The sequence below is a fragment of the Natator depressus genome, chromosome 4 (genome assembly GCF_965152275.1).
Source record: "Natator depressus isolate rNatDep1 chromosome 4, rNatDep2.hap1, whole genome shotgun sequence".
NCBI lineage: Eukaryota > Metazoa > Chordata > Testudines > Cheloniidae > Natator > Natator depressus.
Window position 1 is genome coordinate 22,289,262 of NC_134237.1, and position 14,070 is coordinate 22,303,331.

General features: G+C 39.7%; 1 protein-coding gene across 5 annotated transcripts in view; it reads left to right on the plus strand.

Annotated features, from left to right (window-relative positions):
* The window catches only part of CCSER1 (coiled-coil serine rich protein 1), a 1,076,341-nt gene that overhangs the window by 607,208 nt on the left and 455,063 nt on the right, over nt 1-14,070 (plus strand). For all 5 annotated transcript variants that reach the window (XM_074950590.1, XM_074950591.1, XM_074950592.1 and 2 more), the window contains exon 8: nt 5,923-6,006. In XM_074950590.1, coding sequence (XP_074806691.1) covers nt 5,923-6,006 — 84 coding nt within the window. The remainder of the gene's footprint in view (nt 1-5,922; nt 6,007-14,070) is intronic.

The following is a 14,070-nucleotide window of genomic DNA, read 5'->3' on the forward strand; positions in this document are numbered from 1 at the left end:
AGATTATGATTTCTTCAAATGGCTGAGAAAAGAATTGTGCTGAATAGAATGACTATTTCTGTCTGTGTGTCTTTTTTGTAACTTAAGGTTTTGCCTAGAGGGATTCTCTACGTTTTGAATCTAATTACCCTGTAAGGTGTCTACCATCCTGATTTTACAGAGTTGATTCCTTTATTTCTATTTACTTCTATTTCTATTAAAAGTCTTCTTGTAAGAAAACTGAATGCTTTTTCATTGTTCTCAGATCCAAGGGTTTGGATTCAAATTGGTGAGGATTTTTACCAAACCTTTCCCAACCCTTGCACCCCACTTCCTGGGAGGATTTTGGGGGGAAAGACGTGTCCAAACTACGTTTCCCAGTAAACCCAGTTAGAGTTTGGTGGTGGCAGTGGATATTTCAAGGGCAAAGGATAAAATTAATTTGTACCTTGGGGAAGTTTTAACCTAAGCTGGTAAAAGTAAGCTTAGGAGGTTTTCATGCAGGTCCCCACATCTGTACCCTAGAGTTCAGAGTGGGGGCGGAACCTTGACAACTGATGTATAGTGATTATAGTCACAGATGTAGAAACTAAAAACAAGTTTAAATAAAAACACAAACAAACAAAAAACAGGAAAAGGATGCCATAATTCCATAGAGGTCCATCAAGGAGCACATTTCAGAAGAAATAGCTTAGATCCAAAATGGAAACACAAGGTAAGAGCTGGAATTCTGTTCCCAATGTTAAAGCAAAAAATAATAATAAAAAAAATAAAAAATCTAACACGCAGTGTACAGTATTGTATTTATTTTTTTATAAAATGTACCTGACAGCTAATTGTTTAAGAGGAACAAGTTGAAATTTACCATCCCAATGTTTCGAAAAATATTCCTTGAATAGAAGCTCATAATTCACAGGCATGTTATGTTGTGTGAAGGAAGTACTTCTTCACACAACCCATAGTCAACCTGTGGAACTAGTTGTGAAAGGATGTTGTGAAAGCCAAATGTATGAATAGGTCAAAAAAAGAATTAGATAAGTTCATGGAGGACAATTCCATCAATGGCTATTAGCCAAGATGGTCAGGGATGCAACTCCATGCTTCAAATGTTTGACTGCTTGAAGCTAGGACTGAATGAGAGGGGATAAATCACTTGATAATTGACATGTTCTGTTCATTGCCTCTGAAGCATCTGGCATCAGCCACTGTCGGAAGACAGGATGCTGGGTTAGATGGACAATTTGTCTGACCCAGTATGGCTGTTTTTATGTTATGTTATGTAAAGTATGTCACTTATCTCAGCATGCTGTCTCCTTTACAGTGTGACCTCATTTCTTTTAGGAATCATTTATTTGTTGATTGAAAAAAATCCAGTGCAGTCTGATGTATCTTATCACAAAGTATTTTCACTCCTATTGACATGTTTACTATACTGTATACAAATTCTTACCCTTCTGTTAACTCAGAAGTCCTGAAGTCAAGAAAAAAACTTGTCAACAAAAATCAAACATTCATATTTTATTATGTTACATTCATTAAATCAAAAAGTATGCTGTGTACAGAGAGCTTACTAATAGGCACGTGGTGATGGGACTCGGCAGATTGGCATAAATAAAGTTATTTTTCAAAAGGAAATATACATACTCGTAGGGTTTACAAAAGAAGTAACTTTTTAAACAGAGGGTATTGATGTGGTAAACTGGAATGGTAAAATCTATATGATCAGAACTTGTATTAACTAACTCAAAGACTTAAAATATATCTGCTGTGGTTGTGTTTAGTACATGAATTCAGAGATTCTTTGATGTGAATGTATTCAAATTCCCTTAGTAAATATTGTTACATGATTGTAGTTGTGAGAAACACGTGTAAATCATAAAATAGATATAAACCAATTTATTCTTCTAAACACTTCACAAAAGATTCACTGCGAATGTGTGAATAGTCGAGAACTAGCATGGAGCCACAAGATATGCAAAAACTGCCTATTATGAAGAAGATTTTCCCCAAAGCTCAGTAATTCATTTGGTGTCAACCACTGCTAAAAAGCAGACCCTCCTCTTCAGATCTGTTCTTCTTAGTGTGCTGCTGTTGTGACAGTTCCATGTTGAGGAATTACTGATTCCTGCCATTTGATCACTTCTTACTGTATGTCCCCCTCTTGGCCTGTGTCGTCTTTTCTTCTTCACCTTAAAAGGCTTTCTTAACAAATAGCTATGTCTTGAATGTAATGTACTTGCACCACTTTCACCCGCAGTCTGACAATATGCAGTAATGTGAGTTGCCCCAAGCATTGCACATGGTAAAGGTGGTCTCTTTCTCACCTCAGGCTAAGACCTACACATCCAGTAATTCTTGTGCACCACTATTACGCTTTGACAGAGATGTCTGTTTCCCACAGTTCTTGCAAAAGAATATTTCTTCAGTGTTCTCCCAAGCAACCTCACTGGCCCGTCTTGTCCTATCTTTGCTTCCTCCTCCCTTCTACTGCCTTATTCTTGTGTGATGTCTTCCTGTCTTTTCCTGTTGTCACTTGGGATTATATTTTAGGTGTCCACAATAACATTTGTGTTTGACAGTATTTACTGTGTACATATTAAAGAAGACATAATAGAGAAGTAGAAAAGCCACCAACATCCACCAGTGCCATACCCTCCCGCCGTCACAAAATCACTTTTTAGAACAAATTCCCCAAAGTAAAACAATAAAATACTATGGTTCTAGTACATGTGCTTAGAGAGAAATTCTTTATCCCTACTTTGGCTGTTGTAAAGCTGTGTTTGCATGCATTGTGTCTCATTATTATAACAAACATACATAATAACTGCAAGGAATATAATGCAGTTGATTTGAGAATTGGATGGTATAATACAGTGCAGGTAGTGACATGAGGCCAGATTCCGGTTAGTTCCAGTATGAGCACTCCGTTGAGGGAGAGGCAGCAAGGTGGCTGCCACTTGATGCTGCCCCGGAGGGGTCGGGTGCTATTGCTGTACTTGCACGTCTCTGCCTAGCACTGATAATGGCAGTAATGACCCTGAAAGGTGTGAGGAGAAGCCAGAGGCAGTGAGCTTGTTAGCTGACTGAGTAGTATCATGGTTCAGATGGCAATTTCTCTTGGGTTAATGAAGCAGCCTCACCTGTTCTGTGTATCTAGCGGCTTTTGGAGGCACCAAGTCTCATGGAGCTCTCATTAGTATGTTGTGCTTCTGCTCAGCCTCCAGCACAGAGCTATGGCTTAATGCCACAGTTCAGCCCCTCCGCTACTGAAAGGTGTGTCACAATCTATGACCCGTACCAGTGGTGCTTTGTTATATTTACTATGCCAGTAAAATTTTAAAATCGCAAACTTTAGTAATACGCTGTCCTTTCTTGCTTCGCTCCCTTCACTTCTTACTCCTTTTACTCTTTCATTTAACAAGGACAAAAGAAGCAGATTGCAAGGAGTAATGTGATGCCCTCTTGAGACAAGGCATTTAGACATGTATAAATAGAAAGAGAGGAGTGACTCCTCAACATCAAATGTGATGCAGTTTTGTAGCTAGTCTTCAAGAAAAATGGCCCCATTTCGAATAAGGGGGCTTTAGATTTAAAAAAATGGTAAGAGCATTTATATTCCATAACTTTCTAGTCTTCAGCATCTGTAGATTTCAAAAGGGAAAATAAATAAATAAAAATGTAATATTGATTTATAATGCAGTGTATATTTAAGGTATTTATATTTTGTTGCTGGGACATATTTGGTAGTTGAGTATTTTATATATTTTTTTCAGCTAAGATTCTTGAATGACCTATTTACTGAATAGACAGAAGAGTAGATAAAAATAATAAATGATTATAGACACCTTCATAAAATTTCCTCTCGTCCAGCAAGGAGAAATCCTGACCTTTTCCTGAATTTGGGCCCTCCATATTATACAGTCAACATCACTAAAATACTACATTGTCATCTAGACTAACAGTACAAAGGATGTGGGGCTCTTATTTCGAATCGTGTACAGATAGATCTCTTTTTCTGTAGCTGTGAATATTTTACATTACATCCCATTACCATTTTTCCCTCTAATTCATTTAGAACAAAAGTTAAGCAGTATAATTGCCTTGAAAAGTGCTTATTATAACTGAACATTTTACCAAGGGGAAAAAGTTCTGAACAATGAGACAATACACTCATCACTTACGTCACTTTATGTTTTGAGTGTTAGTTTAGAACTGCAAGCACATAAATACCGTAAAAAGCTCAGTGTACTTCTGAAGATCTAACTTCTTCAAATCCTGGTTAGGTCACTTAAGCCAGTTCTACACTTAAAACCTTTGCTGGTATAGTAATGTTGTGTTATGACGTGATATTTTTATGACTGTATTATGTGGGCTAGAGTCCTAGTGTAGATGTAGATCAGAGGTGGGCAAACTACGGGCCACATCCGGCCCGCGGGACCCTCTTGCCTGGCCTCTGAGCTCCTGGCCCGGGAGGCTCGCCCCTGGCCACTCCCCTGCTGTTTCCCCTCCCCCTTAGCTCACTGCGCCGCCAGTGCCATGCTCTGGGCGGGGGAGCTGCGGGCTCCTGGGGCAGCGCAGCTGCAGAGTCCGGCCTGACCCGGTGCTCTGTGCTGCGCGGCTGCCTGTCCTGGTGCAGCTGTGCCGCCAGCCACCGGTGCTCCAGGCAGCGTGGTAAGGGGGCAGGGAGCGGGGGAGTTGAGGGTGGTGGTCAGGGGGTGGGAGTGTGGATAGGAGTCAGGGCAGTCAGAGGGCAGGGAACAGGGGGGTTGAATGGGGGCAGGGGTTCTGGGGGCAGTAAGGGAGAAGGGGTGGTTGGATGGGGCAGCAGTCCCTGGGGGGGCAGCCAGTCAGGAAGGAGAGGGGAGGTTGGATGGCAGGGGGTCCGGGGGCGGTCAGGAGGTGAGAAGCAGGGGGATGAGGGCAGGGCCAGATGGGGAGTGGGGGCCAGGCCATGCCTAGCTGTTTGGGGTGGCACAGCCTCCCCTAACTGGCCCTCCATACAATTTCTGAAACCCGATGCAGCCCTTAGGCCAAAAAGTTTGCCCGCCCCTGATGTAGATGCACTGGTAAAAACTCTCTTTTTGCCAGTATAACCTGGCTCTACAATAATAAGGTCTGCCTTTATAGCTATAGGTTTTCTGGGGTTAACTAGATCTTCAAAAGGAGTCTGGTGATATCATTTGAGTTCCTCATGGGTTTATGGCTATATCACAAAACACATATGAATGACAGTCCCTTTTCAAATGAGGCCTGGGAACGTTGCTGGTCAAGACTGAAATGAACTGACAAAATTTTATGGGGAAAATATGAAAAGGGCCTGACAGATCCAAGTTTGGCTGTAGCCCGTACTATTTGCACTTTCATTTGCATTAACATCAAATTCTCATATAGATATTAATTACACATGCACCATCAAGCAAGAAGCGTGGTGTTTACACTTTTCCTCCAGCCAACTAGTGTCAGTATCATTGCTGTTTTTGCTGTCATAGTACATGCATATGTGGGTGGAAGAATTGCTTTCCTTTTTGTGAATGTCTGTTGTGCCTCCTTTCTCCATCTGCAGTCAGCTGAATTACTGGGGAGTTCTCAATCTAAACTGATATTTCTCATAGTTCTGCTCATAGAAAACATTAGGAATTTTATGGCCATTTGTTCCTAAACTAAAATAAGAGACGTCTGAGAGGAACTTCAATAAAAAGCTTTAAAGAATCAGACACTAACAAAATGGACTTCTATTCAGGGAGCTATTGAATGACTTTGGGTGCATTAGTTTGTTCTTTACTGCAATTTGTGTGATATTTTTAATAACCTATTCTAACAGAGGAGAATTGAGTTTCATTACTTGGATGTAATTATCTCACTCTGTGTGAATCTGCCTTTCCTTGTCAAGAGCAAAGTAAAAGTCCTAGCCTGTTATAACATCTCTTTTGATGTTTTTTATAGGATATAATGAAAGATGACTGTTCAGTGCTGAAGTTGCAGCTGAAGGAGAGAGATGAACTCATTTCCCAACTACGCGAGGATCTGGTAAGCAGGATGTGCACTTTTGTCTGAGAAGTTCACTTTACCTGACAAGGTCGGTCACTCAGACAAAAACTAAATAAATAGTTTCACACCTGCTGCAGCATGGACATCTTAAGGCTATATTAATCATTCAACCTGATTAATGCAGCTTTTATGACCCTACTTTTCTGGGTACTTGCCAGACTTTGAAAGGGCTACTACCCAGACACACTGCTGGTGGTTCTTTGTTTTAAAAGAATGTGTTGACAGTTGTCTTACAATATCAAAGAGGCATTAATCACTGGTGAGGGAACAACAGAGCACTGTGTGTACTGGTTAGCATATGCCAAAAATCTTGAAGGGCAGTACCTGCTTTCTGGTGAGTTGTAAATTATTCTTCCTTGTACTGCCTTGCAAAGCAGTGAAGCAATCCAGCACAAAACTAAATACTCTCTTCTGTTAAAACAGATGTGCCCTTAATTTGAAAAAAACAAAACCTGAATACACTAATTATGTTGATACAACTTCTCATTATTTTATTATGTGGCAAAGTTTTGTTGACTTGAATTTTAGGATAGCCATGTTGATCACAAGTGGCAAAGCTGTATATATAATACAGAGTATGTAGAAGGAGTAAACAATTAAAAAAAAAAAACCTAATATTATTGTGATTAAAATGGTACTGCCGAAATATAAAAAAACTAGTTTTGATGGTGCCACCCATTAAACAGCATGTCTTCAATTTTTTAATTCCCTTTAAAAAATTAAAGGATGAAGAGTTTTTCTGATATTTTTAAGGGTTGTTTTAGAAAGAAAGAAAAAGAAATTAAGGGCTGAGTTGAGGAAAGAATATATGCATGTGCTTAAGTTCCTTTGACTTCAATGGCACTTAAATACCTGCTTAAGTTCCCTTCCTGAGTAGGGATGTATTCCTGAATTGGGCCCTTAGGCCCTAATTCTGCAAGTCAATTCTTGCAAGATAGAGCTGATTGACTGTAGGAGAGAACAGTGAGACTGATTACAAACAGAATGTTGACCAAGTAACACTGTGTCCAAAACCAAAAAAACCCCCTAAAATATCACATCTAGAAAAACAGTGATTTTTCCCCTAACTTCTTTAATTTTCAGTTATCCTAGGTATTATTTGTAAATATAGAAAGTTTAAAATAAATCAAAGTGTGATTTTTTTCAAGTTGATAGTGTCCTGTTTAACAAGACTGGGAAAAGAAATATTTAGAAGTCGGGAAACCCAGAGTTCTGTTTAGAAGTTCACTATTAACTCAGTCCCTTTATGACTATTCCTTAAAAGTCTACTATTATGGTTATTAGTTCAATGTTACATTGTAGAATCTTGAATTCCATATACATAATCTGCTATATAGCGAGACACAGTACATAGACTCTTCAGACATGGCTTGATTTGTAAGTCTCAAATTTAATTGGTTGTCTGTTGGAAGCAGTTTTTGATACAGTTTTCACTGTGCAGTGTGTGTGTGTGTACGTATGTATGTATGGGGTTGTGGAGAAAGAGAGGGAATTATTTATATTATTTTTTTTATCATATACTACTTTGTTTACCTGTGTGAAATCCTATCTAACTGCATAGTTGTGTCACATGAGGCTGTTTGGGGGGGAAGCAAAGGGGAAATGACTCAAAAATAGAGATAAGTCTCCTTAAGAGAACAATGGAACTAGTAACTGGGTAATGCCTCTGTCTGGGTCCAGCCAGCCTAGGGAGGTTTACTCTTCCTGAGCCTGACATGGGATTCAAAGGGGATACTAAACCATTAAAGGACCCCAAATGCTTGAAAAAGAAGAGGGGTTAAGTGGGTTATCAGTGGCAGCTAGATATGAGTCAGAGACTGAAACTGCTGCAAATAAGCTGTCTCTTCCAGCCCAGAGATGGAGGTAGCTGGGCTGAATGGAACTCACCAAAGCTTTCAAGGAAATATTAAAGTTTAGGTATGGAGAAATGTGTGTAGGCCTTTCTTGTGTGTGCTATGTAACTTTGGGTGAAAAAGTACTTTGTTATGAAGAAGCTGGTTTTGAGCCATTCGATTCAGGTGCTGTCACAGGGTTTTGGGACAAAGGGCTTAGAAGTGCCAAACACAGATGGGCCTGTCACGTTAACATAAACAGGAGGATTGCCACCCAGAAATCCACTCCTAGAATGGTTTCACCTTTGAGAGAGGTGCAGGAAGCCAATCCTGTCATCTGAGGGGTGCACTTGAAAGAATCCTAAAAAATAACTGTCTGTAAATATCTGTAACGAAGACAAGTTAATTACACAAATTAAGAGCAAATATTATAATGGAAAGAATTAACTAAATCGTATATTGCATGGGAAAAGTAGCACTTTTCCAGGATTAAAAATACCATATCATCACGTGAATGTATTGGCAGATGTTCAGTATTTGTTTCAGGTTTAGCTACATTAAGAAATGATGTATTAGGTAATTATTATCTTAAATTATATGACAGAATGGTATACAGAGAAATTAAGCTTCTCTACAATTCGGGTGAAGTAATACAGTATCCGTTTAGTTCAGAACATACATTATCAACTGGTTGACAATGTCTTTCTAAAATAATCCTCTGTTGGCATTGTCAAGATTCCTTCCCCACTCTGAACTCTAGAGTACAGATGTGGGGACCTGCATGAAAAACCCCCAAGCTTATTTTTACCAGCTTAGGTTAAAACTTCCCCAAGGTACAAGCTATTTTACCTTTTGCCCTTGGACTTCATTGCTGCCACCACCAAGCGTCTAACAAATATATAACCTGGAAAGAGCCCACTTGGAAACGTCTTTCCCCCCAGAATCCTCCCAAACCCTACACCCCCTTTCCTGAGGAAGGCTTGATAAAAATCCTCACTAATTTGCTTAGGTGAACACAGACCCAAACCCTTGGATCTTAAGAACAAGGAAAAAGCAATCAGGTTCTTAAAAGAAGAATTTTAACGGAAGAAAAAAAGTAAAAGAATCACCTCTGTAAAATCAGGATGGTAAATACCTTACAGGGTAATCAGATTCAAAACATAGAGAATCCTTCGAGGCAAAACCTTAAGTTACAAAAAGACCCAAAAACAGGAATATACATTCTATTCAGCACAGCTTATTTTATCAGCCATTTAAACAAAACAGAATCTAATGCATATCTAGCTAGATTACTTACTAAATTCTAAGACTCCATTTCTTTTCTGTTCCCGGCAAAAGCATCACACAGACGGAGAGAACCTTTGTTTCTCCCCCCGTCCAGCTTTGAAAGTATTTTGTCTCTTCGTTGGTCATTTTGGTCAGGTGCCAACGAGGTTATCCTAGCTTCTTAACCCTTTATAGGTGAAAGGGTTTTTCCTCTGGCCAGGAGGGATTTTAAAGGTGTTTACCCTTCCCTTTATACTTATGATAGGCATAGTGAGCTGTATCTTATTTGACTCATTCCTCTTCATCCCCCAACCCCATCTCCTACATCTAGAGCAGGCCTTCTTCATGTTTCTCACATGCCCAACTTTCAAATTATTCTCACTGAATGAAAGGCTCTCAGCTAGGAGCCTGATTTTTCCCATTTTCATACAGGCGGGAGAGAAGGAGAAGGCCCACGGTCATTTGTTCTTATCTCTTGTGGTAGTGTCAGTCCAGTTCCCATGAGTCTTTGTCTCCTGATCAACATTATCATGGTTTTGGTGGAAGGTCCTAGTCCTGGAGGAGAGAGGTGATCCCTCAAGTAGCTAGGTCCAACCTTAGAAGGTTTGATCAGGACAGAGATCCTGAAAAGAACTCTGGATTCTTTGGGGTTTCAGTGCAGAATGTTGTGATCATGATGTTGCGAAGCTGACAGGCAGCTGCATTGTGTACCAACTGGAGCTTCTGATTCCCTTATCTGTGACTTACCTACCCAGGGTGTAGTTGGTTCTAGCTGTCCATGTATGGTCACCATTGCTTTCAGATCTGTTGCATACTTTGGCAGTGACTCTGCAGACATTACTTGAACAGACTCTGAACTCAGCTCTGACTGTTACGGCTTTTGAGTCACACGGATGGACTATGCATCTGCAATCACTGGGAGAAGGAAAAAATGGTTACTTATGTTTTTTGTAACTGTTCTTTGAGATGTGGGTGCAGACATGTTGTCTACAACCCACTTTCTGACCCCTCTGCATTGGAATTTTGGGCCATCCTTGCTGGTGTGAAGGAACTGAGAAGGGTTGGGGCGACACCACCTTTGTATTACCTCAGGAGGGGCCACAAGGAGGTGTGGGGTTCACACGCTGTCTCTACAAGTACTGCTACAAGAGGGGGAAGGTCTCTAGCTCTGGTGCGCCAAGCATGAACATACTTGAGTGGAACATACATCTGGTGTACACCATACTTTTATGCCAGATATTGTCTTGAAATAATTCTGGAGCATTAAATGACTGGAGCTGGAATTACTCATCTGATCACCTTCAAAGGGTTGGCTCCATTCCCCACAGTGATTCTGAGGAATCTGTGACTTCACAGCCTGGTTCATACTAGATCATTATATCAAATTATAAGACAGCTGGTTGCTACAGCACAGGACCTGAAGAAGGAAAAATGAAGTGAATAATAATATAAGCTAGATAAAAAATCCATTGTGGGAATGAAAATTTGGTCAACCTCAGCAAAATTTCCCCAAACCACGTCTTCTTGTGGGAGAGCTTAAGGAGTACATGGACCTTAGAGGCTGAGCCTATTTTTCAAGCCAGAGGGAAGCCCCCTAGTGCAGAGACATGAGACGCTCTGCAAGGAAAGCTGTGTCTGTGATGCTTTCCATCACTGGCTTCAATGGGGGGAGCCATACTGCCATTTTCTTCACCTGCCTGTGGCTTTTCACCGGCAGCCACTGATGTTGCACAGACCCTGCATCTACATTCTGTTTTAATACCTATTTTTTCAGTACAGTGTAAGCACTAAAACTGGTGTAAACAGGGCACTTCTGAACCTGTTTTCATGACACAATGGCAAAAAATGCCTGAACATTGTCTAGGCTAGCATTTACACCATTCCTTGTGTTGGTAAAATTGCACTAGTGCTGAGAAGTGGTCACAAAGAGCTTTATGCCATAAACATGTATGTATGTATAGCTTTACTCATGTGAGTTGTCCTACTGTAATCAAGGAAAGGGGATGGTGTTGCAGAGATGGTCCTTTAGGGATGTGGGGGGCAGATTTAGGTCCAAGTGATGAATTTCCCTCTTAGTCTGGCTGTTGGGGACATTCTCCAGTTGTCATTGCCCCTTGTCATGGCTGGATGAGAGTCTGCTTCAGCTGCTAGCTAGGGGATTTAATCCTTTAACTCAAATTGTATGGGATCATTCCCAGTGATAACCAAGATGGCTGTTATATCTTTTTTACCTTTCCAGATCACACTTAACTTCCAGTTCCTTGTCTAAATACCATACAAAATGAAATGTTTTAAACTACAACTGGGTTGTCCTTGGAATGTAAAATTAATGATTACAAGCTTAGTTCTTTTTCATTATAATTTACTGTGGCTCTATTTCAACTATGGGTAATTTTCTAATTTGCCTATGAATCCTTCCTACTATACTGGTTTGATGCATCCATGAGATGAGTGCCTTTTAGTGGTCTCCATTACACTTCGAAGCCTTATAATGTGTGAGATTTACTTGGGTCTTTTGAGGTAGCTGAACCCTGTTTATGAAAAGCATTTGGGCCAGATCCTCAGCAGGTCAGGTGTAAATTGACTTCAGTTTAGCTACCCCAATTTATACCTGTTGAAGATATTGTCTCCCAGCATCCCAATGTTATTTTTAAAGGGAGAGGGATGAAACTTAAAAAAAAATGCCTTAGAGTAAATACCTTTTTACAAGTATGTGGAAAGAGGAAGAGGAGTTTTAATTTACTTCAAAATACATATCGAAAATCAAATTGAATAAAATTTCATGTCCTTGAAACTTCAGTAACACAGTAATTCCTATATAGCTGCCTTTATGCAGGAGAATTATATTCTAAATTCATCTCTATAGTAATTCCCCACTTGCTCTACATTCTATTATGATTCATGATATTATTTCATGTTGGCCATTTTATGATGGAATATTACAGACCCATGGATGATTTACATAAGAACAGACATCTGTAAGTACTTTCAAATCCTCTTTCTTCCTCATATTTAGGAAACATTAGAAGCAGAAAAGAAATAGATTGGGTGTACTTAAACATTATTAATGTGTCAGGCTTCTTTCCCCCTTTTTACAGGGAGAATTAATTGCACGTATAGCAGAAAAGGCTTATCTCAGCAGTAATTACTTTCCAAATCCATTCTGCAAGACAGATGTAGTGTGTGAAAATAATACCCTATGATACATAATGGGGATTAGCCTCCAATTCCAAGTGCACTCCAGCTCCTTTATGAAAAGCTGCCAGTAAGATAGAATCTTCAATATTCTCCAGCACTTCTGCAGGTGATTCTGCATATTAGTTTAAGTCCTTATCACAAAGCGTTGTCATCTCGTGATGTTTGGTATGAATATAGATAGATGATTTTTGTGTCATTGATGTCGAAAGAGTCTTCTTCCTCTGATTCAGATTCTGTTCAACATATTTATGTAGAAGTAATGTTGCAGAAATTAGGAAATGGTGTATGCCATAAAAACTGTCCTTACGCGTCGCTAGAAATGTTACAATGTGACTAATGCTCCTTTAACAAAAACAACAAGGAGTACTTGTGGCACCTTAGAGACTAACACATTTATTTGGGCATAAGCATCTGATGAAGTGGGTTTTAGCTCACGAAAGCTTATGCCCAAATAAATGTGTTAGTCTCTAAGGTGCCACAAGTACTCCTCGTTGTTTTGCTGATACAGACTAACACAGCTACCACTCTGAAACTCCTCTAATAATAGTGCATCCCATATGCTTGTCTTCTGTTAAGGTGTCACTGATAGACTGCTGACTTAGTGAGACATGCAACATTTTACTGACTGATCTTTGTGCAGATGCAGACAAATATGACCAGGCTTTACTCAAAAAACTACTTAATTTCCATTTCAGTGTGGAAATCATAAATTAGTGCTGTCCGAATAGAAAGATGGAGGATCTGAGTGCCACATACTTCCATTTGGCTCCCATTTTATTTTGTTTAGTTAAGATTTTGAATTAGCTAATATTTATTTTTAAATCTAATAAACATAAAAAGATTCAACTACAGATGTATGTTCAGACCTATAAGAACGATAATATTTGGGAGGCAGTGGGTAAGTGAAGAAATTTTAAAACCTGACAATTTAGAGGTCATCGTTTGAAGATGATTCAGATTGAAGAAGCAAGAGAAGCACTACACAGTTTTGGCTGATGAATGTGAAAAACCATGTGTCTGTTTTTAGAGATTTAAATTCCATCTTATATAAGTGATGGAAAGTGACTTCTTTATTTTTTTACTGTGCATGGTGAAACAATTCCATGGGCGTCAGACATACAGGCATCAGGCTAGATCTTCAGTAAGTGCAAATTGGTGCATCACCATTGGCTTCATTGGAGCTGTGCCAACTTACACCAGTTGCATTGGTTTCAATGGAGCAATGCTGAATTACAGCAGCTGAAGATCTGGCCTGAACATCATTGTCAACTAAGCCTCTTAGGGGCCATTAGTGAAAGAATCCAGGTTTTACAATTCCAAAAACTGTAAGAAGAAAACAACTCCCCCCACTGAACCTGCAATATGAACTAAAGATGAATGGTCGCTATCTCTGATTTATGTTAATAAGGGGTTAATAATGTTAATAATGCACCACATTACAGCTGAACATACCTGCCCCATTGATGGCATTCTAACCAATACATTATGGTGCAGAAGAATTCTAGTTTGCCTATTTTTTCATTGACTCCTTTTTCTGTTGGCAGTATATACGATACAACACATCCCTTTGGGGAAAGTGGGCATTGGGGCTCTTGGGTACTTTTCATAAGAGTAAATGCTTCCGGTGATGTATTGCCCCAAAATTTCTCCTCCCCTCATTGTTATGCAGTATGCTGGTTGATTGCCCCTTGTCACCCCAGAGCTAGCTACAATTTAGTGGTCAGGTATCCTCCAGGATGAAAGGTGT